This window comes from Myzus persicae, unplaced genomic scaffold (genome assembly GCF_001856785.1).
Source record: "Myzus persicae strain clone G006 unplaced genomic scaffold, MPER_G0061.0, whole genome shotgun sequence".
In the NCBI taxonomy this organism is placed as follows: domain Eukaryota; kingdom Metazoa; phylum Arthropoda; class Insecta; order Hemiptera; family Aphididae; genus Myzus; species Myzus persicae.
Window position 1 is genome coordinate 9,112 of NW_019103509.1, and position 27,933 is coordinate 37,044.

The window sequence follows — 27,933 nt, forward strand, 5'->3', positions numbered from 1 at the left end:
TTTTCGTAGTTATATTAAAAACATAATGATCACAAACAGTATTATAAAAAATGTATGTACCCACTCGTGGATCACAATCAAAAGCCAAACAAAAATCAGGATGATGATTTAGGTAACAATTCAAACCGAACGGAAATGAGAGAGACCAATTTGTAATACATTTTTCAATAACTAAAACACGAAATTGCCTAGGAAGAATGTTGATCAAAGATTTAGTATAATATATATATATAATATGCAAAGACCATAATCATTAAATACTTATCTATTATATTATATAATGCTCTCCACTTTTTCAAGCCATGTACTGTTCTTTGTATTAAGCCACAGATTTGTAATAATATACGACTTCACAAACTAAAAAAACATTGAATAAACAATGTTTATATTGTGCAACGTAATATTCTCAATGGCAATGCATTTAGAAAATGACGAAACGGTAATTATGATTATTATTAAAAGCCTAAATTGCAAGGCAACAGTATCAAAATGTAAAACGTTTTGCTTAATTAAATATTTAAACTATTGTGTCTAGCGTATAGTATCAAGTATTGACATGTCAAATTAGTATTGTGAGGGATGGTTTGGTTATAAAAAAATAAAAATTTTAATTTAAAATGTATTTTTAATAAACATACAATACTTTAATACAACTGATGTGTATACAATATACGTAGATATATAACAAAGTATAATGCACCAAGATATGATGACATTACGATACGCAGAAAACAATTTTTTAGCACTTGTCGCATGGCTCGCTCACGATCACAGTTCTTCAACTAATATCGCGTGATGATTTGTTGTTATAAATATAATAATTAATTATTTTTTAAATACATTTCACTGTTATAGTTATCTTTATAAACAATATAACAAAATATTATGGCTTGATTAGATTATTCTTACAAACTACGTAGTACAACAGTCATTAATGTTATTATTTTCAAGCGACGAGTTCAAATTAAAAGTATCATGGTATCATATAAAAATCAAAATTATTTTTATGTGACAAAATGCAAGTTTTTTGATTTTGATTATTAAAAACAAGTATAATAATATAATATAATGTTCATAGTATGAAATAAAAACAATCAAATTCATACGCGGTACCCGAGATGTTTCTCCGTCTTTGTGGAAAAAAAAAACAATCACAATCTTTGAATGCTTAGTGTATTAACGAATATAATATCTTTGAAAATGAGTTCGGTTAAATCCAAATCGTTTGAATAAGAATGTATTAGATTAATCAAAGAGTTTAATAATAATTATTAATATATGGTTAGTACATCGTTTTATGTATTTGAATATAATGGCAAAACGCCAGCGTGATTTTTTCGGTTAAACATCTATAGTTAAAGGAAATAAAATAGTATCATTGGGAGTAACAATATCTTAAACATTTTTTTAAATACATTTTTTTCTAACAATAACATTATACCTACTATTTATAGCTATGTACATTTTAGAGACTGTAAGTAATAAATAATAATAATTAAACTTTCCACAATATAAATAGAAAACAATAATAATATTTATCTAAATATATATATAGCACAATAATTTATAGCATAATAATAATAATAATATACTACCATAGGTAGAGGTATAACATAAAAAGGGTAAATGTCGCAGTAATCGTTCGAAAAAGGCGATTTGTATGCGTATATTATAATTGACAGCATTATCTTATTTTTATAATAAATAATAATAAAAATTACCTAGAAAATTAAAGAGATTTAAACGATAGAATTATTTAGAGTCATATAGTTTGTGATACCGATTGATTTTAAAAACATTTATTCTATTTACGCAATAAGGTTTAATTCAATATTACAGTATTGTCATTTTGATTGTGTACGTGTATCAAATAGTAATAAATAACAGAAACGAAATATTCAGTTGTGATTTTCAAAAGTAATACCTCGTAAATTATTATATTGTTTTGTCATTACGGATGATTTATCAGATAAAATATTATTTAACGTGAAATAAATGCATTTTTTTTTGTGGAACGATGCAGTAAGTACCTAACAAGAACAACCTCCGGTCGAATTAGATTATGTATTTTAACTGTAATTTAACGGCCGCTTCGTGCTTAAACACGCGGTGCAGTTTTTTACGATATACAAACGCGTATTACTTGTCGTTTACGAAGTTATTAATTCGCTTAACGTCGAAAAAACCAAACACACGATTTTAATTGACGCGGAGACAGTTATTTCAGAAGCGCTAATTTCGTTAAAATTATAATCTCAATAATTAGGAATTTAAAACTTATGCCTATAATTAGTATTTAGTTTCTTTATTTACAAAATATTATAGTTAAAAAAAAAACATTTAATAAAAAAAAATAACCGCTTTCGTTAAAACATATTATAATAACTGATATCTATACACGTAGTGGTGACACACTGCAGATGGACAAATTCAAGTCTTTTAAATAATCAATAATATTGTGTATTATAATTTGAATATTATTGACGTGAATATATTTTGAACACCAATTTTAAAAAATAATTGTCTGGGTTTCGAACCAGAGATGATAATACCGACCAGGAAGTGGATGCAATCGATCTAAAGTCATCCGTTTACATATATGGTACACTATGCACAGGGTTTTAAAATTTCACGAAATTAATTTTCTTGAAATATTTCACTTAAGTGAAACATAAAAATGAAAAAAAAAAATGTTTATCACATCCAAAAGTGTGTAGTCATAAATTTCCAGCAGGGGAACATTTTTTGAAAGTTGGTTTATATTGCATCGAATACCAATGAATAACTACTAGCTGACAGTGATCCGATTGATAAGTGATAAATTAACCGATGATAAGTATAATACCAATATTACCATTTATACATAATTTATAACCATTGACATAGTCAATTGTAAACGTATTGGCTCATAAGTCCTTCCTTATCGATATTTTTTGAGTGATGTAAATCGATGATCATTTATTTATAAGCAAAAACGTTTAAAAGAAAAAAAATTCTGAGAAATATTTCTGGAAGAGTGAAATTTTCTACCGTAAACCGACACTCAAATTGTTATGACGTTTCCCGTACAATATTATGGCACTGACTGTATACCATTCACGCCCACAGTGGGTCACCACAACGTGTATACAAACAGTTAAAATAATCTTCGCGAATACGATTTCGAAGGTATTCTCGCGCCCGTTTGCATGAATAATTTTTCGTTAAATAAACAATTTAATCTTTATATATTCGTAAAATGTATGACTATAATAATTGTATATACTAACTATTTATACATTGAGTTGTGTACATTATACACAATCGCGAGCCCACACACGCCGTCGAAACGTTGTTTGAGAATCTGAAACACATAATATACAATTATTATGAGCGGTGGAATTTCGAGCGAGTGTGTATTATGTACCTATATTTTAATAAACAGCGTCATATAATAATATTAACATAGCGAATATTAATTCGCGTTGCTCGTTGTAAATCGTTTCAAAATTATAATACGCAAACATCTGTACACTGTGTGTATTATTTTAATTACTATTAATTAAAAGAGCAATAGTCGCATTTCGGTAATGGTTGTAGAAGGGAGGTATACGCGTGTACCTAATTTCCTCTAGCTCTCTTTTTGCCTTTTAATTAAGGCGGCCGACCTCTCTTGACAACAAAAACAACAACAACACAAACAAAAACAATAATAATATATAATAATAATAATAATAATAATAATTTCGCAGAAAGCGATTGCGGGGCCCGCGTGTACCCGCCGCGCAAAGTTATCGTCATCGGTTTATCTTGCAGGTCAACAAAAATGAACCCTTTTCGAACGTATGCACTCCACACGCCGTCTCGGCTGTTGCCGGGTATCAATAATTCAGCACGGGTCGTCGTACGCAAAAATGTTTGCATTCAATTATAAATTAAAATACCTTCCGGCAACTGCGCCCTCCCCGGCGCAAAAAAAAAGTGGGGGTTGGAGTGGACTGCATGCGCTCCATTTAATTAAGTACACGCTCCTTTGCCCCGGCGAGAGCGCCGCCACCGTGTCGTCGTTCAGATTCGATCAAAAGCCCGAGGCCTTTTCGGGTACGCCTATATACGCACACGTCGGGAAAATTGTATGTACGTTAATCGTGCCGGGTGACGTTTTGCGGAGACCAACTCGAATTTTCACGAACGTTAGTAGGTACTTTGCACACGTCATTTTAAAGTCCACCTCAGTTGACGAGTTCCATATCGTAGCATCATGTGGCAGTGAATGTTGTAATATGTATTATGCGGCTGCAGTGGCGTACCCAGGATTTTGGATCGGTAAGAGAAGGGCCGCAGGGGAGGACAGCTATAAGAGAATAAGCTATGAAAAATATTATTATTGGTTTTTTTGGTTTGTTTCAGTGTCGTGCAACAGTCGTCGATCACCAACGCAGATAACGTGTATTTGTTGTCAATATTCAAAATGGATTTTATGGATTTAAAATTTTAAACGTTTCGGCTTGGAACTTTTAAATTTGAACATATATATATATATTCTCATATAGACGCGAGTGAAGGTGTGTGCCCACCCATCCTCATCGCTAATGAATATATTTATTGACATCATATCGCGAAATACATATACACCACGCCGCGGTACATAATATTATTATGCGACATATGAATAATATAGTCTCGGTGGTTATTTTTACACTCGTTAATCGACGAACGACAAAAGTGCGGATATCATAACGGCTCGGTCCGGCGGAAGTTACGGTGAAAATAATACTCGCACGACCACGGTCGTCGTCGTCGTCGCCGTTTCCGGGCGATAATAATGCGTTTTTTTTGGGTTTTTTTTTTTTTTTTGTTAACACGACGTGTAATATATTACAGAGGGGCACTCGTACGTATAGCTACGACACTGTAGTTCGCAGTATTCCCGCGGATAATTTATAGCGGTTTCAGCCGCTGCGGTTCGTCCGAGTTGCGGCGATACGCAAGTTTTGAATTCTGTATATTTACCGTTCGTTCTAATGGTTATTTCGCTGATGTTTGTTTGAAAAAAAAAAAAAACGCGTCAAATTTATCATTCGTTGTTGAATTCGCGAAATAAATTTGCGTGTAAATACGATTGTCATCTCGTGCATTGCTGGAAAACTGCGGGTTTGGCGGGACACGGCGTCATCCAGATGCACAGCTCCAGTGAATACCCGTGTGGGCGTGTAACGATAGTATCGGAATATTATCATTGTTTTTAGTTTCGCGCGGTACGTAAAAGTGTGCTCGGGGACTTTTTCGTGCCGGTGTCCGAGATGGAGTTTGTAATGACGATATGGGGGGGGGGGGGAAATGTCGGCGAGAAACGGTGGACTCGACGGGGTGTTATAGGTGTTTGTGGAACAGGTGGAGCGTGCAGACGACTTCTGCGTCGGTGTGCACAGGACCACGACTGTATATATATTTATAATAAACACGAACGAGATGGCGGCCGCCTCGACTTCTCAGGTCTGAAGTTATGGTTATTTTTTCCGTCTTCCCGTGTCGCCGGGCCGTTTATCCCGCGTGCCGCCGGTGTCCGGAGAGCGAAATGCCGGACAAGGTCGAGGGCGGGGAGAGAGGAGGAAAAAAAAATACTTAAACCTGCGCGGAAAGACAGCGAAAACGTCGAGACTGAGTAGTGGAAAATGTACAGACCTGTCTCGTAAATTACGACTGAAACGCAGCGACGGCGGCAGCGGTCGCCGCAACGACGACGATGCTAATAAATTCTTTTCCGCATCCCGCAGTCAGGGGCTCTACAGATTTGGCTGCCACGCTCACTGTGAAAACAAAACAATTAATGTAACGTGTCGGCCCGAAAGCCTCACACACACGCGCGCACACACACACACACGCACACACACACACACACACACACACACGCACACTACATATTATTACATAGGTACAATATGGGTATAATGCGCATTCGCCACGTATAGATTTATATATAATAAAATATATAATACGTGCACAGGTATATACCACGAGTAGGTGTTGCGCGGTTACTATGACAACAAATCGTCTATACATCCTATGCACACGCGTGCACTATTCGCAGTCGAAGACGACGACGGGATAAGCCCCTCCGTTATTATATTATTTTCCGTGTAGGTGTTGTATACAATATAAATACGTACGGGACGTATGGTTATATGTTTTTGTCAGTGTTTTCTGCTGGCGACATGCCTAAGAATAATTTGCGACTACGATATCATACATATATATACACAGACATGACATTTTAACGTAAGAAAATGTCCAGAAGATGTCCAGAGTGCGTATACCTATACGGTCTACAGCAATGTGCTACGAATAAGGTCTACGAGTCCGAGAATATTCCTGGATTCCGCCCCCTTCGAGCGATATACTGTTTTTGAACATTATAACGTTATTCTACCGCGGCGTCAGGTAAAAAAGGTAAATGTAAAATATAAAAACAGACTGCGGGGCGACGATCGGCACCAGAAGTAGTGTACGTCTGTGGACTAAAAAACGCATCGAGTTATATGACTCGATATATTATTGTACTCATCGTATACCGAGAATAAACACGATACCGAATATACCGCATATACCTAACCTCACCCATAGATTCTATGGTCATGGTAATATTATAACGTGCACCACGGTATGCGTAAATATGAATATTACGGTTTACAATATAATATAACATACACTTTGCACGGAATTACGATTCGTAACGTTTGTTTAATGTACCGACTAAATTCGCGTAGAATTTATTTGACTTTGGTTTATTTCTACAATATACGTACTCGAGAATTATTACAATATCGCGTCCGTTCGTTATTCTATGTTGTTGTAATAATATTGTTGTATAATTTTCCACCCGTTTGTCACACTTTAAACGGTTCAAATTGCTGTAATAAACGTTATACCGCATATAATACCAACCGCGGTGCGCGTTGTATGAGTGAATTAAAATAAACACTCGAACCATAATATTTTGCACCGCATTTTGTACCCCTTAAATAAGTTGGAATATTATCATAGGTGAGAATGCTTCCTCCCCCCAACCAAGCCCCCAAATGCACCATTAGTCACCCCCCATAAAACAGACAGCTTTTTAGACAGTTTTTGTGTAGGATCGAAGACTCCGCTGCTCACATTGACGGTAAAATTGTTAGCCTCCCACCCTGAAATGGCAATGACTTTCTGCCTATGTATATTATATTGTTACTAAAATATGGAACAAATTGTAGTGCGTGCGACATGGAAAAACAATTAAGTGTTTATATATTGATGACCAATAATATTGCTCATATTATATTCATTGTCATTTTTCTTCAAGTACTACTAAACGACTCGCAGGACGTAGCTATAAGCCGATTTACAGACTATGGAAGAAATAATTGTCAACGGAATATGTCAAACGTAAAAGGTTATTTATAGATTTCCCGACAAAACAACAAAAATATAATTATATATTTCTATTATATCGTATGCATATCATTTTCGATTATCAGCGCACCACGCACTGCGTAATTCGTTTGTCTAGGTTCGAATTATATATATGATTATATTATAAAAATATTATGTCAGTCAGACATCACGCGAGTACGTTATTACATTCACCAATGCCTATTTACATTATAGGTACTTGCAGTATTGTTATTTTGGGTGCGTCGAAAATTTATTTACGAATTGCCTCACAATTATTTCGTATATTTCTTTCGTTTGAGTTTCATTTCCCGGCTTTATAATATTATTATCCTTCCGGGTAGGTACATTAACTCTGATCAAGCGTTTCGCAAAAATCTTTATTGTTACAAACGTGCGATTGTTCACACAATACGTCTTTATTGTTGAAACTGAACAATATAAGTATACTATTGTATAGTAATATACACCTGGGTTATAACATTACCGAATATAAGTACGACTTAGGGGGTATCCTGTGAAGATAAAAACTTCTGTTTTTTAGCAATTTAGCATACATTTTCAGAAAAATTATCCACTTACATTAAAAAGAGGAGGGGGCTCTTATTTGAAAAACAACATTTTGTGGTACACAGCACATTCCTTAGGCAGTATGAACAATTTCAAGAATTTGAAAAAATGTGGTCTTTAAGTATATTTAATAATTCCAAAAATCAAAACTTGTACAAATTAATAAATATAGGCAAAGGAAAAAATTGAGTATCTAAGCATACTTGATAAATCCCTCTGTAAAATATTAAAATGATAACAAACCTACAACCCTTGAGTTCTGTGGTTGAATCATTCGTTTTTAGTAGGTACACATTATAGTATTTACTTTTTTCCTTAATAACATAATTTTTAATTATATCTTACATTGGATGATGTTAGAGAATTCTGTGAAATAACTACTAATAACATAATTTTAAAACTTATTTAACGTATTCTTAGTATGCAAATATTATCTCAAATTTAGTTCATATTTCATATTTACATTTCAATTATTCGACTTTAATCATATAGGCAATTATTAAACGATGGTCAGTTCACTAATTTAATTTCTAATAAGACCGGAAATTACGATATTCTAAGGCTCTTAAGTATCTTATTTAGCCACATTGGTATGAAGAGTTTCAAGATACATCCTATACAAATATTATTTGTGTGAAGTATTAATCCTATAAAACATTCATATTTTATTAAGAATAATTTTAATCATACTTATAGCCTATAGGTAAGTTTATTAGTAATTAATTTTAATATTTATTTTAACCTGAAATGAACTTAAATTATAAATATTTACAAGCTAATCGGTAAGTATTATCGTTTAACATCTTAACATCAAATACTGATTCAAATGTTTAAACGTATTTACAGACACGCAATTATTCAATCTAAACTTAAAAATAATAAAATAAAATACCAACCAGTATTTCTATAATAATTGAATTTGATGCAAGCTTAATAAATTATGTTCTGTCTTTTCTTTCGGCTACAAGATTTGGCTTTTATAGTTAAATTTGAGCTTATTAAATACTATAAAGTGCACTATTCTAAACAAAGCATAAATTAAAGGATCAACTATAGTTAGTTAATTTAATTAAATTTAATTATTTCAATTATTAATAATTAACGAAATAAAAATTCTTTATAAATTAAATTAACTATCAAAAAATTTGTTTTTACTTTTGAAGTCTTGATTATTTAAAAAAAAAACAAATTTAAAACAACATTTACTTTGTATAATATACTTTTAAAATAAATCCAATTATGTTTTCAACTGCCTGTTGTTTTATCCGGCATGACTATACAATGTTATATCGTGTTTTAAATAAACCTTGTTAGACCATTTGACATTTATTTATTAGATTCTGAGGAGTGATAAACGTATTGGGTTTTCAATAGTGTTTTTTTTTTTTAGAAAATGTTTATTTATATTTGGGACAGTAAAATAAGCTCAAAATGTTTCATACAGTTTCTATCGAGATTGAATATTGAACACAGATGGTACTTTAAAAGGTAATTTTTTGAATTTTCTAGTAGTTTTTGTAAAAAAAAAAAACATTGATGAAATATAAGCAAGCACCTGTTTTAGACAAATGTTCTCCATTTTTGGTTATACAAAGCTCCACTCAGAACCGCTTCTCGAATGCAATGATTTATCATTGCTTTTAAATATAAAGATACCCGCTATTATGGAACATCCAAGTTTAGTATCAGTACTTTTTATTCAGTAATGGTACGCAACCATTTTAGTAAATGACGTAGATATAAATATATAAATCGTTTGATCGACGCGTTATATAATTCGATGATTTTATACATTTAAATGTGTTGTTTTATTTTCCTCCAATATTCTATTATTATCCTCGTATTTTCTATAAGATTTTAAAATATTAAGCCACTTCTTATTATGGTATTATTCAATAATATTATATTTGATTTTAAATTGTCTTTGTATAATAATATTTCTGTCACTATGCAAATAACGCATATATATTTTAAAAACACGTCTTTTTTCCTATCAGTTATATGTCATGTTATACAAATCCGCATTATCTGAAAACAATATAACATAATATCTTTATTGTCATACAATGTTGTCGATGTCATGAATAGTCATTGTTTTCATATTATATTATCACGGCAGGGTGTATAAGCAACCTTGATACACGTGTTTTGTGCTAATTGGAGTAATTTCAAAATACAAGAGGAATAACTAACTTACCAACCATATAGCAATTATTATTAATTATTATTAATCTATTTAAGTTTTGATTTATGCGTATCAACGTTTTAAAAAAAAAATCATCGGCTTGATAATTTATGGGGGAAAAATTGATTTTCGTTTAAAAAAAGTACACATCACCACAGGATACTTCTTAAATCGTATAAAAATTGTAATAATTGAAAATACTGTGTTTCTTAATTAAACTTAAAAATTCTAAAAATCAATGTTTAAAATATAGACTCATTATTAAAGAAAACAATGAGGGTGAACATGTTGTATTATGTCATTGTATAATGATCTGTCTAATAGTTTAAAATGTATTATTGCTGAACAAAATACATAGAACACCACCTACGTAAATATTGAATACTTAACTATTATGATTTTAAGGGCACGCCTTTTCATCGTTCGCCATCCCCCCCCCCCCCATTTATCATACAGATATATCTGGTCCAAAACATTTCTCCATTCTTCGTTGCACAGAACACAGATAATATTTTGTTTTTGGTATACTAATTACACCCGGATGCACAATATATCCATTATGGAATTAATACTATTGTGCAATATTTTTTTTTCCGAAACAAAGTCTTAATTACCAGGTTTTTATTTGTACCAATCACGACGTTTCTCATCATTCAGACTTCGCGAGCCTAGACTTGTGCCGAATCATTGCCACCTTTCCGTACATTCTTCTTTGAATACGTTTCTTCAAATAAACTATCCTTACAATACCAATGATTGATCAACAACGATGTGTGATATATTGGTTTTGATTAGTGTAAGTGGATATCATTTTGAATTTAAAAAACAGAAAAAGAATGAAAACAATAAAACTGGACAAATCAAGCTTGACCGATTTCACATTGTATTATAGTTACACAAAGACAAATACCTATATATTTTTCTACGTTATATTTTCGTTTTCAGCCCAGTAAGTTTTTGCGTTTATTTACAGGTTATTCGGTATTTCACTTATACTCTGATGACCTGCTGCGTACATTAATAAATGATTCATTTCATTCTCCCGAGCATGAACTTGCGCAACTAAACGACCCAAAATCAAAACAATACCGAGGTACCTAACCTCTTCCCCTCTTATTCGACCATGGTTTTCTGATTATAATTTATTTATAATAACAGCCGGGTCCACAGGTTGGGGTTGGGATCTACACAATGTGTTTAATAAAAAAATAAAAGAGACAAAGATAATATTCTAGTTAATATAAATAACAAAAGATTCGAAACAGAGGTGTTTTTAAATATTCTATAATAATAATAATTATTATTGTTCTCTTAGTATTATATGTTTTAAATATCAAAAAATGCGATTTATATACTTTCAACAGCAAGTTAAACGGTATACTGTGTTCTTAATTAATATTTTTAATTATTATTTATTTTTAAAATAATACTATTTAATTACGGCTCATAAGTTTCTAATGTACCAAGTATAATCAACAGAATTTAATACTCAATTAGAAATAATAACAAGTATAATTTTAAGTAAATTTCATGATAATTATATTAGTACAGGGAAAGTATGGTTTATGACGAAAGCAAATTTTAAACTGAAAATACGTTAAAATATCGGTCAATAATAAAAATAATAATAGTTCTAATGTTGAATAAAATACAACCAATTTAGGTATTATTATAAATTATTTGGTAACCCTAAGACCAAGATAGTGATCGATAAAACTACTTAAGTAAGTACCAATAAGTAATTGAAACACAATTATGAATGTTCAAAACTGATACAATTTCTTGTGATATTTATGATTACAACTGATGTGTGAAAGTAGAAACATATTATTATTGAGAATTAATATAAAACAATTTTAATTACAAATCAAATTTTCTCATTTCAAACTTTATTTTAAAATACAATATAATAAATATTCTTTAACAAAGTTTTAATATAAAAATCAGTATTACTTTCTAGTTTATTAAAAAAAATTGATCGTCGGACATATTATGTTATTGCCCACTTAATATTTATTACTTATTATGATCGTTGAAATTATATTTCACCAGAGTTGGTCATTGGGCTAATGATTATCTGTATTATAAATTCTTATTTTGTGATGTGAAATGTGTTTGAATAATTTAATTTTCTTTTTTTCAAATTTTAAATCATTTTTGTTCGTTGCAATGTACTGACTACTAAGTTAAATACCCTGAATAATAACAGCTGAAAATATAGTTGGGACTTTCTTGTAAGACAAAATACACGGAATAGTGTATTTGAGGAACTTTCAACGATTTATTTTAAGTATTTATTTAATACAGTTAATGGATTTTTTTTCACAGAACATTGTTTTTGGAATATAATATACATTAGAAACTCGACAGTCGAAATTCTCAATAAGTTGAAAGAAAATAAATCTTCTTTATTGACTTTATATACGCATATTAAGTATATATGATACTACCTATATAGTTAGTCATATATTTTATTGGTACCTATTCTATATATATTTTTTTAAACTCGATTTAATGTCTAGAGGTAATACTTATGCAGTTATGCTACTGTAGTAAAATATGCTGAACTTATTTACTGTTTCAAAAACACTGTATCGATATTTACGTCCTATTTTATAAATACTTACTTGAAATTACGAGGAAAAGGCATTTTTAATAAATTATATTCGTACCCCGTAAGTAATCAAATTCAGAGGTTTTACCCAGAAATGATATTTTTAATAATTATTGTGGTTGAGGCAACCTACAACAACAACTATGTGATATGTATTAAAATTCACTAAGTATGCATACAAAACGGGCTAATTGCGGTCGTTGTTACGCAGTGAAGGGTGGGGGGGGGGAGATGTGGAGGTGTAATATTTAACGGTTGCGATGCAACACGAACATCGAAGGAATTACCGGAGGACTACGGTTCGGTAATTAATCTCGTTCAACGGTGATGTTGGTAATCAGTCGGTTGTTAGTCATTACGAAACCTTTAACAAGGCATGCGGAACTTCGGTGTCATCGTGTGTGTGTGTGTGTGTGTGGGGGGGGGGGGGGTGGAATCTGTAGGGTTAAGGTTAGTTTGTGCCCCCAAGTAAGTTTTCTATGGGGAGCACGCGTCCCCTTAAACGTCGTCGTGGGTTTATTGTACGGATTGCCATCATCAAGTTGTCTGACGTCGCAAGAGACGGTACAAAGTTTACGTAAAATGTGTCCGTAGAATTACGCGAAGACTCGGTGTCTTAGTTGCACTGTTTCGCACTCAATTATTTAAACACATAGAATATAATATAACATAATTATATATAATTAATGCATATAATATATAAACGCATGCGACCGCCGGAATCAACAATCCAGATGGTGCTTAGGCCAATTTATTTGTGTGTGTGTGTGTGTGTGTGTGCGCGCGCCACACTCTCTCTCTTTCTCTTTCTTTAGTAATAAAAAACAAAAACCGTATTATATTCGTAGATAATAAAGAAATGGATGGGCCTTACCATAAATAATGTGAGAGCTCGGATAGACGGCATGACGTTACCACGAGATAACAGTGGTTATTGAAATAAGATTATCAGTAATAAATATCAAACGAAGAACGATCAAAAAAGAATAAGGTATTAATGTACCAAACTAATATTGTTTCTAAACTCGTGAATTAAATACGTTTGAAATTATCGTGTGACTATATATATTAATATTATTATTATTAACAATTAAAAACATTTTTTAGTTTAATTTATTACTTATCATCACAGACCAATTTAGTATCGATTCATAATAACCATACAGTAACCACTGCAAACCACTGTGGAATCCGAAATTCTTTTTGAACACACTATGTTTCGTGTGTTGTAGCCTTGTAGGTAAGGAAGGACCATCAATGTCCTTAATATCTACGATTATATTTAAGTATTAAATTATATTATATTATAAGTAATTACCTATAATCGAGGACGACCTGTAATCTGCATAATCGTGGTAGGCAGCTTTATGATTTATATATGCGGGTATGGTGGATAGACACGTTAGTTGAACCTCAACGCCTAGTTTAGCCGACACTGGATATGTGAGCCTCATTGCGGCCGCCGAGTCCAACGCCGCCTTAACGATTGGTTTCATGTAGGTATCTGGAGGCTGAAAAAAATTGTGTTTGTAGCGATTTATTATCAATACAAAATGTATAGTATAAACAATGCACTATCATGTTAAAAGGAAATTCATTTTTTTTAGTGTTGCAAATAATGTACCGAACACTTTTGTGTATAATATGGACGGTGTTCGCGAGAAAGGGCTCTAAAATCTCTAGTTTTGGCTTATTGTTATTTTAATTATTTTAATTCAGTGCAATTATTTTTGATTTATCGTAACTTAATTATGTTAAATAACTCGTGACCATTATCAAGTTGAAAGAATAATTAATTTCTTGAATTGTGCCCTTTCATGCGTCAAAGTCACTTGTATCTAATCGTATGAATAAAATCATAATTTTTTGTGATAAATGTCAAAAATGTCAAAAGTGTAATAATGGCCAATAGGTTTTATATTTCTTTTTTTTTTTGCACTTTATGTACCGCTTTATAGCTCTAAATTATACACAAAGAATTAACTTTCAGGCAGAAAAAATGACAGAAATTATAAAATATTTATTCTTTTAATCATAAAAAAGCAACAAAAAAATGTTGTGTTTATAGCTTTTTAACAAAATTAATATAACCATATAGCGACCGTAGCTGTAGGTTAAAATAAAATATAACATTTTTTGAAATATTTAAAATTGAAATAATTGAAAATACTTAACATATACTTAGATCAATTATTACGACAAAATACATGTAAAAAGGAAAAATTTATATAATATATATATTTTAAGAACAAGAGAAAATTAGAAGGTTGGTACCTACAAAATATATGTATTGATTTGATGTTTTAAAAATCATAATAATAATGTATATCATGATACGGTACCTATACTAAAAAAATATGGTAACAGACCTAACCTACCGACGACATAATATATATTTTAGAGGTGATTAAATTGGTCTTATGGAACGATACAATTTTTACACAATTTTTTTATTTCTATAAATTAAACATATTTGAATATCATGAAGGGTGCTTTTTTATCCCATTTCTACCATTTTCTCTATAAAAATTGTGTTTTTTATTTCTTTACCATCCTATTTTCGAATATTGTATTGATATATTTCAACGATACCATTTTTCATTGTGATTTTTAGTTTTAAAAGTTTCTTACCACATGAGATTTATTTATTTAGCCGGTTTTTGGTAATACATTTTTAAGTCACGATTTGTCATATTTATACAACTTTTTGAGTTTAGACACAGTGCAGTGAAAATATATGAATTGCTATTCACGAACGGTAGTAGAAAAAAGTATTCATACTTTAAAGTATGAAAATAAACTTTAACTAGTATTTGTTCGGATTAACAAAAAATTCGTTTTGGTTTAATTTAAAATTTCGACCTTTATCATCATCAATATTTTATGAACTTTAAAATAATTAACGCCACATGGTATACCTGTATATGTCAAATATAGCCGGGTTTGACATGTCATATATTTATGAATGCAAATCAATTTGTTACTTATATTAAATTGCGTTAGCAATGGTATTAAACACAAATAATATAAATTCCCATTTCAACAATTGTCTATTCAAATAAACTGTATCCGGAAAACGTAATAATAAAATAAATTAATAAATCCATTCACATGTGGTAAATTGTATACGCAATTATTACTTGATTATAATCATTGACAACTTTTAGGTACGTACTTACATATTATAGTGTTGTTAAGTATCGATGCAATTCAGTTGAAATAATATTACGTCTAATTTAAAAAAAAAAGAATTTTAATAATAACGGGACTGTGAGGTAACCAACAAGTGTCGAGTGAGCAGAGGAATTTACTGGCCATAAGCCAGCCAAAAAAAAGGGGTGACTATAATAGGTGGGTATGCTCGACTCAGACTTACTGATCCTGTACCTATTACATGGTTATGGCCGTTATAGGTTAGATTAGGTCAGAACACAGATTGTCTGAGTCTTATAAATCAATAACTATTTCGAAATAACAATGCTACCTACATATACATATTATCATTTCATTATATTATTTACGATTACGACATCTCCGGGTCAACAAGAATACATTGAATCCACTAGGTTTGCCTGTTGCAGACAGCTGAATCGATTGATTTTCGCCTTTTAGCTATGGAATATCACCGTTTTTATATAATTTTGACTTTGGGCTATTCACCTCTACGCGTGTGTATTATTATAATATGTTGTTACAGTTAAATATTTTTTTTTTTCATACAGGTAGGTACACAAAACCATTATAGCTGTACATCAGGACGAAATAACTTTTGATTTGTAAAAACAAACAAAAACTAAGGTATTTTATTTGTTGATATTATTAGTTGGGTAATTATTTTTTCAGTGCAGTTTTTAAACAATCTACCTTCAACTGAAAAAATAACACCTTTTTTCTCATCATACTTGATGAGTACGTTTTAATCGTTATTGTTCTGTGAATTTCTATTGCGTTTTCTCCTCAACAACAACAAAAAAAGAACTGTGGTGCCTACATAATATTATAACTTAATATTTATAGTATATAGGGTATGTTATATCTAACGAAGTTGATTCTAACATTAATCATTCAAAGACGTTGTATACAATAAGATGTAGTTACTACCGTATTCGTGGAAAATACAGAAAAACGGTGATACCAAATCAAAAACAAAAAGTCATACAATTCAGGTACGACCTATTTCGTTTGAGGTATCGATATTATCAATACACAATACACATTCAAGTATTACGCTACAAAAACTTAAATTAAAAACTTAAAATATATGATATTATGTTTCATTTTTATTAAGTTATAGCTTATAAAGATAGTATTACATATTTATTTTTTTCGAACTTCATATTTGATATTATACAGCCATCGTATATTTTTTTATACCTTGGTATAAAATTTAAATTATTTTTCCAAGTGTTTATGCATTTAACTGGAACAGTGAATGTATAGCATAATATTCCAATATGTTAGAGTTAAAATTACAGCTGGGTTATGAATGAAAACTTATTTATTCTGAATTTGGGGAAAATCTGGGTACCTGAGGTAGTTTATTTTGATGGTCTTGTGACCCTGCGGGCATTAAATATATGAAGATGTGGAGCTAAAAGCCCGCGAGAGCGCATCATTTCAATGAATCATGCCAAATTCTGTGCACGCTTACTCGCTACATAATTTACAGTTATTGCTATCTCACGTGTTTTACTGTTTCCAAAGGCACTAAAAAAATTATCCATATACTTGTTATTCACTAAATAAAAAATAAAAAAATAAGACTTACAAGTTCATTAATAAAATACGTTAATAATAATACGGCTACTTATTATTTATTGCAGTTCAAGTATTTTTCAATCCAAACTGCAAATTGTGAGATCATGTTTCTACCTTAAAAGTATGATTTTACGTTTCCATGTCACGTTTGAAAAGCTTAAACGCATATTCAGTATTAGAAATTATTGGGATACCTACCATAATCTTATACATAACATTTTTACTAAAGCAATTTCTATTTGAAATGTATATTAACATTTTTTCTTTACTCTCTATAAAAGTAACTAAAATAAAACGTTTATTTGAGTTTTAAAGAATCTTAAGCAATTTTGCTTATATATTGCCAATAATATGTATTATTACCATTAGAGTTTAAAAGCCATTAGCTAAAAATGTTATTTTTTATTCATCATATAAAAATTATATGGTACCTGATTGTTTTGTATCTTAACTTCAATAGTTGGATTGACTTTTTATTTGTATTCTGTTTTATTCATGAAATGACCTTTAAAAATCTATGTTTTTAAAAGTAAAACTAATTTTTGTTTTAAAGGTCAAACAAGTTATAATAATTTTTTTTTTTTTTGCAAACCTACATTATAAAAATCTTGAATTTGTTGTTTATAAGGTTTTAAAGTTAGATGGGTTATGTGATTATCTATAACATCGGTGCTATAACAAACGTATATAATAACTATAATGAGAACCTAAATTTTAAATTAAGGTCAAATTTGAAACACTATTTAGAAAAAATGTGTAATCATATTGAATATTTTTTCAATTGTTGATAAATTTCAAAATTTGATTCATACATGCTACTGGGATTAATTTGCAGTAACATTTTTTTTATATTACAATGTATTATAATAAATATCATAAATACAATGATGTTATAAAATCTATCTAGTGGTTGCCTATCGTGTTCTTAATCATATGTTCATATGTCTAAATTTGTGTCCAGTTTATTTTTCAAATATCTCACGTTATAATTATTTATTACTTTATTACGTCCCTGGTCATTTATTATCCACATTATTTTATTTGTTTATTTATTATTATTTTTACGTAATAAACTTTTGACGACTTAATTTATATTTTTAACAATTACGATGAAACATAAACAGATCATATGATTGGGATCGATTGAGTATCAAAAGTGACCTGTGTAAACTAATGAGATTGTACTCTCACCTCACCCCAGATGGGGTTGAATTTCTAGTAATTTTCACCTAAATAAAGGTAAATAAAAAGTGTCTTGCTGTCTAGACGGTGTTGTTTAGTAACTGAATACTGAGTCGTTCAAGGCATATACCCGGTCATTTTACAGTGTTCAAATAAAATGTCTACCTAGGTTCTTGCGCATATTTGTTTTAAAGAGTTTAGGCATAGAATCTTCACTGCTGGATCTATAGTCATGGATGAGGAATTTCTAAGGTGGTCGGCCTACAAGCTTTTGACCCACATTAACCTCAATGTTAAGCAAGATTATAAATTTGTGGGATTTCAAAAATGCAGTATATAATACTATATATATATGTGTACTGTCGTTATGTCATATAATTGTTCAGGGCCCACTATTTGAGTGGGGTGTGGAGGCCCCACAGGTCTGTGTATTATTATTTATTTAATTCCCCCTTGAACAAATTATCACAAAGCTTCCCCGAGTGCCACCGAGAAAAACTAAGAGCACTTAACGATTTATTAACTATAATAGCCAACATGAGGATAGAAGTCAAGGGATGGGACATAATATAAGAACCCAAAATCTTATACTTGGCTCACATGTCCAAGTAACTGTCCGTTGAGGTTAATTATGAGGTTGACTATTGTCCTAAAGACCTAAACCAATTCCTTTAGGCATCCGATGTTATTAAATTACAATAATGTATGTTTATACATTTATAATAATATAATACAATTTTTTTTTTACTTATATATATTATTTTAAACCTGTATGCAATATCACTTATTATTATTACAAAATGTTTTTCGTAATAGTAATAATAGTATAATAATTGTTATTGCTGAAAGAAATGAATAAAAATAGTTTTGAATTATTAACACGCAATATTATTATTATCATTATTAATTTCTCTTTTTTTTCAGAAGTTTGAAAATATAAAATATGATAATAGTGTTTGCATGACACTGACGCATCAGATTTGCCTACATGGAACGCCGTGTAACCACTTTATCATTAAATCTATGAATTTAATTTAATTTAATTTTTCTTTACAAACACGATAGTTTTTATTGTTTATTTAGATATCTATCTAATATATGTATAATATACCAGATGTTCTCGATTGACTGATCAACGCAGAGCTTAAACTATGATAGCTAGAGGCTTGAAATTTTCATAAAACTTTCATTCAGCCGTGCAAGGATGCATAAAGAAAGAATTTTCCAAAATTCGCATTTTAAACAGGTGCACCCACAAGGATTTTGAAATTCATAATGAAAATCGAAAATTGTTTTTATTTATAAATGGTTGCCATCGGTTATAAATTATTATAGTAATAGTAAAACTAAAAATAAATCAGTAGAAATTGGTATTTTTCTAGATACCCATAATGGTTGCCACTGGTTACTTGGGTAGATGAGGTAAAATCATGCATCAAATAGTAGTACTTAATTAAAAGTATTTGGTTAAAGAAACTGTACCACAAAAATAGTAAATAAATATAATACAATAAATAGTATTTATAGCCTATATATTCAAAAAATGTTAGAGTTGTTTCAACTATATTAAAAAATGTCCCAAGTGCTAAGTCCAATCAGCGTGCATATGTAGGTCAAATTATTTAGCAAAGTTCAGGGTGTACACCAACACCGATCTGCACGTGGACTGAGTTTAAAAAAACTGAGATACACTAATGTAGAGTTGTATTTTATATTTATTGATTTTTTACAGGTTGAAGTTGGTATTAAATCTTTGGCACGGGCAGGATATCTAGTCTGGCGAGACTCATGAACATCTGTATGAAGTGCAATGTATTTACATTAAAATTATGTCTTAAGTAAAAATTATAGTATATACATCGATATTTGCTTAGAATCGACCACCATGTTGCTATTATAATTTAATTAGAAATTACCTTTCGTCCATTGACCAGCCATGTGATTTCGGGCACTGGCTTTGAAGGTCCCGACGTACACGTGGCTTCTAACATATCTCCCACGTTGAACACTTGTTTAAAGACTTCAATCTCGGGATCTCTATTTTGAATTTCTGAAAATAAAAAATAGTTTCTAATAGGTATCATTTTGTAATTCATTAATATTTTGTTTGACAAGAAATATACTTACTTATGACTGTGAGGTCGTGGTGTTCGGATGTCTTACTATATATTGGGGATTCTGTAGTTACTGTGCACGCGTACTGACCAGAAGCATCATGTTGTACGTCCATGAGTGCCAGCTCGGATGGTTTTGTTTGACCCCACTAAAAATGTGCATAAACAAATTTAATAATGAGTCAAATATTATACTTGGATAGATATTTTTTCATGAGTTCCATATATTATGTTAGTTATTTAAAACACAAATAAGACAAAACATATAAATCGTAGTTATCCGGGTATTAATAATAGGCGAACAAATCGCGTTACTAATGCAAACTTTATGCGTACTCCGAAGAATACACGAATGTGTTTCGACAAAAACTAGTGGGCCCTATAATTAGATAACAATATTTGGTTTATATAATAACAATAGAACGTTGATTAATATTCATATTAAATGGAAATTATCAATTAAATATAGGTAACTTTACGAATATGAATTCATTGAATAAATGAATAATTACACGAAATTCAGTGTTTTAAATTAAATTAAATTTAACGCATGTACAAATAATATGATATTTGTCTTGTACCATATTACATTAGTTCTACCGAGTATATGAATACACTATACGGAGTGACTTTTTATCACGATTCAGATTGCATCCAGAAGTATAAGCTATGTTTATTTTAATTTTAATTTTACCTGTAAGGATAATATTTTTTCCCTAATCAATTTTAAAAAATCTCCCGTTTATGTATATTATGTATAGCCGTTTAGGTAACGATTTATCTTTATTATTAAATTATTATATTGTTATTTTTTTGTTTATCGTACATATTTCTTAACGCATCTAAGCTATTGTATAGAGTATTTTTAAATTAAACTACATAATATATGTATAAGAAAATTATTGTTTGCGAGTTACGATTATATTATTTTTTAAGATTTAATACGCCATATTATTCTACAGCCACCCATATATATTTTGTTCACAGACAGATTTAAATATATTTGAAAAAATGAAGATACGACCAATCTTTAGAAAATGTCATAAAATGTTTGAAGAAAATAATATATAGTATTAGTAGTTTTAATAAAACACCACGTGTTAGGGTACCAAAACAATTTAAAATATAATGCTCTACCAGTGACGCTACGTCCAATTTGTTTTCAAAAAAAAAATTGCCAGCAGATTTCACTGTACAAATTATATTCATAAATCACATTTTACGAGTACTTGCATAGTCACACGCGATCAGCGTGGCTGTGGCATGTTGTACCGTTGTACGTACATGTCAGCACGTACCAACGCTCTGACGATGGGTTACATAACGTTGTGTCTATGTCATGTCATACATGGTTTATCGTAAGTCCCGTTTGAAGTGAAATAATGGAAAAACCTTCATTCTTGGTATTAGTAATAAAATGATTATATTCCGCTGTGCCGGATTCGTTCGTTTGTGGGGGGCCCTAGGAATTTAAGATTTCGGAGCCCCCCGGAAATTTATTTCCCACTTAGGTCGTCTTTAATTTTACCACTAAATAATTAAAATAAGTAGTTTTTTAGTGCAATAATCGATTGATTTTGATAAATTAAATAATTTTAATTCAATTATTTCACCAAAACTATTATTCGTCTGCAGAAAGAATGAATAAATTTTTTTATTTTCTGATAATTTGAAAAAAATGTTCTTAATAAAATATAAAAAAAAATTAACTTCAAGTTTAAAATTATGAATTTCAAATATTTACTGGGGTAGATGAAAGCCTTATTAATATATAATTTGACAACATCCAAAAAATATTTTTTACTGCATACAATATCGTATAATGCATTATTAATAATATATTCATATTGACTATTGTTCAGTTAATCCTTAAATGTAACGTAAAATTAAAAAAAAAACGTAATAAAAAAATGCTTTTCGTTTTCACGTGGCTTCATAAAGGGTGGAACCCATAGGCGCGTGAGTACTTCGCCTAAAATGGGTAATCCGGCACTGATTGTAATATAATGTATTTAATATGTTAAAATAAATAAAACTTAACAATACGTTAGGGTGACTCGTATTATTGTCACTTATTGTTATTTGCGGTCCATTGTCTGCGTTTAAAAGTTTTTTCTCTTAGTTTTTTTTTTTGTACAAAGCGATATTATACGTTTTGCTGTACGAAATTATAAACGGTCGAAATGTTCAACTCTCTAAACTTTTCCACGAGGATGCGATACATTCATCTGAATAATAATAATATAATATGTATAGCACAAAACACAATTCCATGCCGTAGACTGCTGCAGCAGTATAAATTGTTGTTCACAATAGATTTTGTGTAGCTATGGTACATGAATAAAATTACTAACGACATGTAAAGCGCCGACGTGTGCAAATTATTATTATCTTATCTTTTTTATCGTTTTTTTTTTTTTTTTTTACTATAAAACGCGTTTCACTAGCGATTGACATCATAATAATAATAATAATATGATAGCTAATGGACGGGCCAAGTGGTGCGATAATCAGGGTCAACGCGTACGTGCGGAGTGGTGGGTTTAATAGATGTGCCTCTCAATGGATCTCGAAAGTGCACCATACCCTGTGGCTCTCGTACAACACCCATTGACTGACATATTAAGATAATAAAATGTGGGTAGCGGATAGCTGTTAAATAAAATTTAAAAAAAACCCTTTGTAATATTCTCGTTTGAAAATTTATTTTTAGCTCAAATTAAATGTACAAACCGATAAGACCGTTGGATTTTGAAATTATAAACTATAATCATATGTTTGACATTTTTATTTTCCATTGAAACATTGATAACATATTTAGTGTAACTAGGAACGTTTTAAATTAATAATGTAAAATAAATTTTTGAAAATGATACAGTTGTTTATTTAAAGAACCCATCGTATTGTCGCAGTTGAATTAACATTATATTAAAATGTATAAGCTAAAATATACAAACATTTATAATTTTTTTTTATGATTCTAGGAATAAATTAAAATAATGACAGTTATCTATTTTTTTGTGTAAAAATAACAAAAAGATAATAGTACAATATCATTTAATTTATCGATTATCATAAAAATATATGTTTTCAATGGCAGTAATTTAAAAAAGGTATTTAACTTGTACATTTTTACAATAGGTACATTTTACATACTTATAGTTATCATTCGACATATTTTACATAACTGACAAATAAATTAGTTTTAGTTGAACACTGATATTGAATTGGAAATGATTTGTCTGGGATTAAAAACTATATATTATTACATTTAAAAATTAAAGTTGTTTTTAAAAAGTTCAGAATAGTAAAACACAACGTTTTAGCCACACTATACTCGTATGTTTTAAAGCTGCGAACCAGAAGAATTATATTATTGATGCTATTTTGAAATTAATAAATGATTAATAGCCTTTTGTACATTTCGTAGAACAATATTTTCGGTTCGTTTAATTAAAATTGGAGTATTGTAATTGTTTTTCATGTAATGAAAATTGTCAATCAAAACTCGAGACCTATAATTATATTATACCTAAATGCATTTTTTTTTTGTATTGTTTGCATCAGATTGATTCAAATCAATACATTTAATTCCTTTAGTATCCATCCCGTCTGACAGTATTACTATGAAATTAATTTATCACTAACTTACACAAAAGGTTGTACAAAAGGTTTCATAGTAAGCGTGGAGATTGGTATTCTATAGTGCTGTAATATGATTAAGTTTTATTGTTTTTTTTTTTTTTGATTTCCCGTTTAATGATTTAAATGATATTTATGTAAAAAAAATTATAGTTTTGCTCAATTTGTATAAGATGTGTTATAATATTTTCGATTTATTTTATATAATGTAATATGTCTTATTACATATTATTACGTTTAACAATGTAACAAAAAACTAAAGAGTGGTCTGTATTTTCAAAACAATATAATAGTGTCGTTTAAGAATAACCAATATATCTAACTATATTATAATATTTTATGACCAATAATTTTTTATTTCTTTATTATTAACTGTCTGTGACACATGCCTGGGATTTACAAAAGTTATAATATTCACATTGCATAAGCTTGCTTGAAAAGTCTTATATTAAGCTTATACATTGATTAGTTGTTTAGTTTAACGATTAATTTTGAGGAGTACATGAATTCAACTGCTTATTTTGTTGAGAGTAAGGTTTTAAGTGATGTGGAAATGTTAATATGTTCTGAGAGATTGGCCATTTTCAAGTATTCACCGTTGGATTTATCATTATTTTTGTATATTTTGTATTTAATTTTCTAATAATAATACCACCGTTGGGTACTTTATCTATATATTAGTTGCATTTTACTGAGAAAATGGTTTAGATTAAATTATTATGGCGTATATGTTTAAAATTAATTCAATATAAACAGTTCTAGCTGTATACGGTAAATAATATGATGATCATGTTCACTGTAATTCGAAATAATACAGTTGATCTCATACGACTTATGGTGCAAACGTAACATTCAGAGCAATATCGTTTTGTATTTCACAATCAAAGATCACTAATCACTAAGGTACTCATCTGCAGCAGTAACGCAAAGCAATTATATTACAGAGACTTTTCTCGTTTGATTTTGGATGATAATATTACCTAATAGTATATAGTTCCGACTCGCTGAACCCACCTACGATTTTCATTAATATTACATAGCGGTAATTTGCTCTTTCTGATTTCTGGTTTTCGTTCCACGAAGAGATCACAAACGGTAGTCTGAGAGGTAATTATAAAAACCTAGTCAACGTCGCAATAATTCACACTTAAAAGTAATCAAAAGGCACATTATAGTTGTTTTTATCAGTTGAAGTTGTCACCACGGTCCGACTGATTCGAGAAACATGGTTCATTTGATATTTACTTCAATAGTATTCGATTATTCAAGTATTCTTGTATTTTAAAATTTTAAATAATGTGTACTAAACGAACATATATTCGCATGTGCTCAGATTTTTTTATGACATTTTTATAAAGTATTCTTTGGTGATACATATTTTTTATTTTTCCAAATGAGAATCATCTTTTTTTAATTGTAAATATAATACTGTTAAGAGGATATAATTTTTTGTTTTTTTTTTTTGTATATTAATGCATAAAATAAAATATAAGATAAGGGATGAACGCATGCTTTATGTTTGCATTAGCATACAGGGATATCAATTCAATTGTATACTCATTATTTAAAAAAAATTGAACTATTATACTTCGACACTATTATAAAATAGTATAATAATAATAATTATTAATTAATAATAATAAATATTATAATAATAATATATTATTATAATAATTATGCGACGTCAACAAAAAATTAAGTCCGATCCTACTATTTTCTAGATATAGGTACCGAGTACATGTCTTATCGATTCGTACCTTTTGTTACAACACTCTAAAATATAATAATTGTATTAAAGTAACGTGGAGAATTTGCACACAAGTAGAAATAAACGGAGTTGACATTTTTCATCGACAGCGATGCGCCCTGGGCGCTAGGCGGGTTGTGGTTCATGGTCGTCTATAAACTGTTGTTAAATTGTGCAAAATTGTTAAACACGATTATTTAATTTCGTATCCGTTTATCTATCGTGGAGTATAATAATAATAATCAACTTTAAAATTTAATAATTTCTAATACAATTTAATTATTTAAGTTTAGTTTTATCGATATTCTATGTTATAAGTGTTGATAGTACCTTGTACATTTGCTGCTACCCTTTTATAATAATATACTATATATTATGTATGCGTACACACCGTGTATACAACAACTAAGTACAGCAGTAATTAGAAGAGCCATTAGTCGGATAAAGCCTCACACTGTCATCTCTAATTATGTCCTATGCTCTACTCGAGTGTAGTGATTTTAAAATCTCAGCATGTAATTGTTTGCTACAGCATTTACGCGTCACAAGTAAAAATTATAATAACGCACTTTTCAAGACGATCAACCAAAATTCTTATAACGTGTAATTCAGAATGATTTAATACGAAGACGAACAGTAATGAATATGAAGATTGTTTTTCAATACAAACAATTGGAAAATAAACAGTATAATAAACTCAGAAGAAAAATAACGAAAGTAAAATATCTTAGTATCGAGTCTGATCGTAGTATGGTTTGCCAAGAGGGAGTAATATAGTATTTAAACATTGTTTTTTTTTATTTATTTGTATACAGCATAATATGCTGCAGTGGTCTATAAATAATATAACAATTGTGACTTAATTTCTAATTCTATTAGGATATAGCCCCGGTCTGAAAATATTATCGAATTCGATAAACCAAACAATTATAATAGAGTACTTCACCATTGCCTAACGTTGATGGTGGCCGCGTCAAGGTCTCAAGGGCGTCCATCAATCAGAACCTAGTAGGGTAACAATATCATTAAAAAAAAAACTAAAAACCAACCAATTTTTCTCATTAAATAACAGAAAATAGACGTACAATATAAATAAACGGTGTACCCATGTGATATGTCATGTAGTATAATATCATTTTACTGTAAAAAAAAGTACTATAATTTCACATTTATCTAGGAGGTGACATGCCACCCTGATGCACCCCCTAATGAGAGCTTTTGGCCTCAGTGGTGACAAAAATTGTTTAAGTCTTTGAAGAAAATTGTTGATTTTAAATATTTTTACCCTATCAATACACCAAAGTGAGTCTCAGATCCAGAGGACTTACTCTAAACGGGGTATAATATGTTAATTATAAAATTTGCCATGATATATTTTATGTTATGGACTTGAAGTCTTACGATAATACACTCAGCCGGACTACCCACCACCCACCCATTACTGAGATGAAGCAATTTCTTCAAAGTTCAAATAATCTTACATCTAGCAGTGACTGAGTCTTTGGCACTAATTTAATTGTTTTCTTTGTGGATTAAATAATTTAAATACCCCAACTATATCAGTGATATCACTACCAAAATGTTTACTGCAAATAATAATACTTGTTATACTTATAAATACTTATTAAAGTACATCCAAATGCCCCTCAAACTCAAAGTGATTAAAGAAAGTGTTTTATAATTTCAACTGAGTAATAAATTAATTAAAGAC

The 27,933-nt window shown here is 30.1% G+C and overlaps 1 protein-coding gene across 3 annotated transcripts in view; it reads right to left on the reverse strand.

The window, feature by feature from the left end:
- Positions 1-1,160: 1,160 nt before the first annotated feature.
- LOC111034643 overlaps positions 1,161-27,933 on the reverse strand; it is a 121,572-nt gene continuing 94,799 nt past the window's right edge. For 2 of the 3 annotated variants that reach the window (XM_022315943.1, XM_022315944.1), the window contains exons 4-8: positions 20,847-20,982; positions 20,636-20,769; positions 14,098-14,290; positions 5,665-5,789; positions 1,161-3,343 (exon numbers count right to left, since the gene is read on the reverse strand). In XM_022315943.1, the coding sequence (XP_022171635.1) occupies positions 5,677-5,789; positions 14,098-14,290; positions 20,636-20,769; positions 20,847-20,982 (576 nt within the window). In that variant the 3' untranslated portion in view covers positions 1,161-3,343; positions 5,665-5,676. The remainder of the gene's footprint in view (positions 3,344-5,664; positions 5,790-14,097; positions 14,291-20,635; positions 20,770-20,846; positions 20,983-27,933) is intronic. The other variant, XM_022315945.1, reaches the window with a different exon arrangement.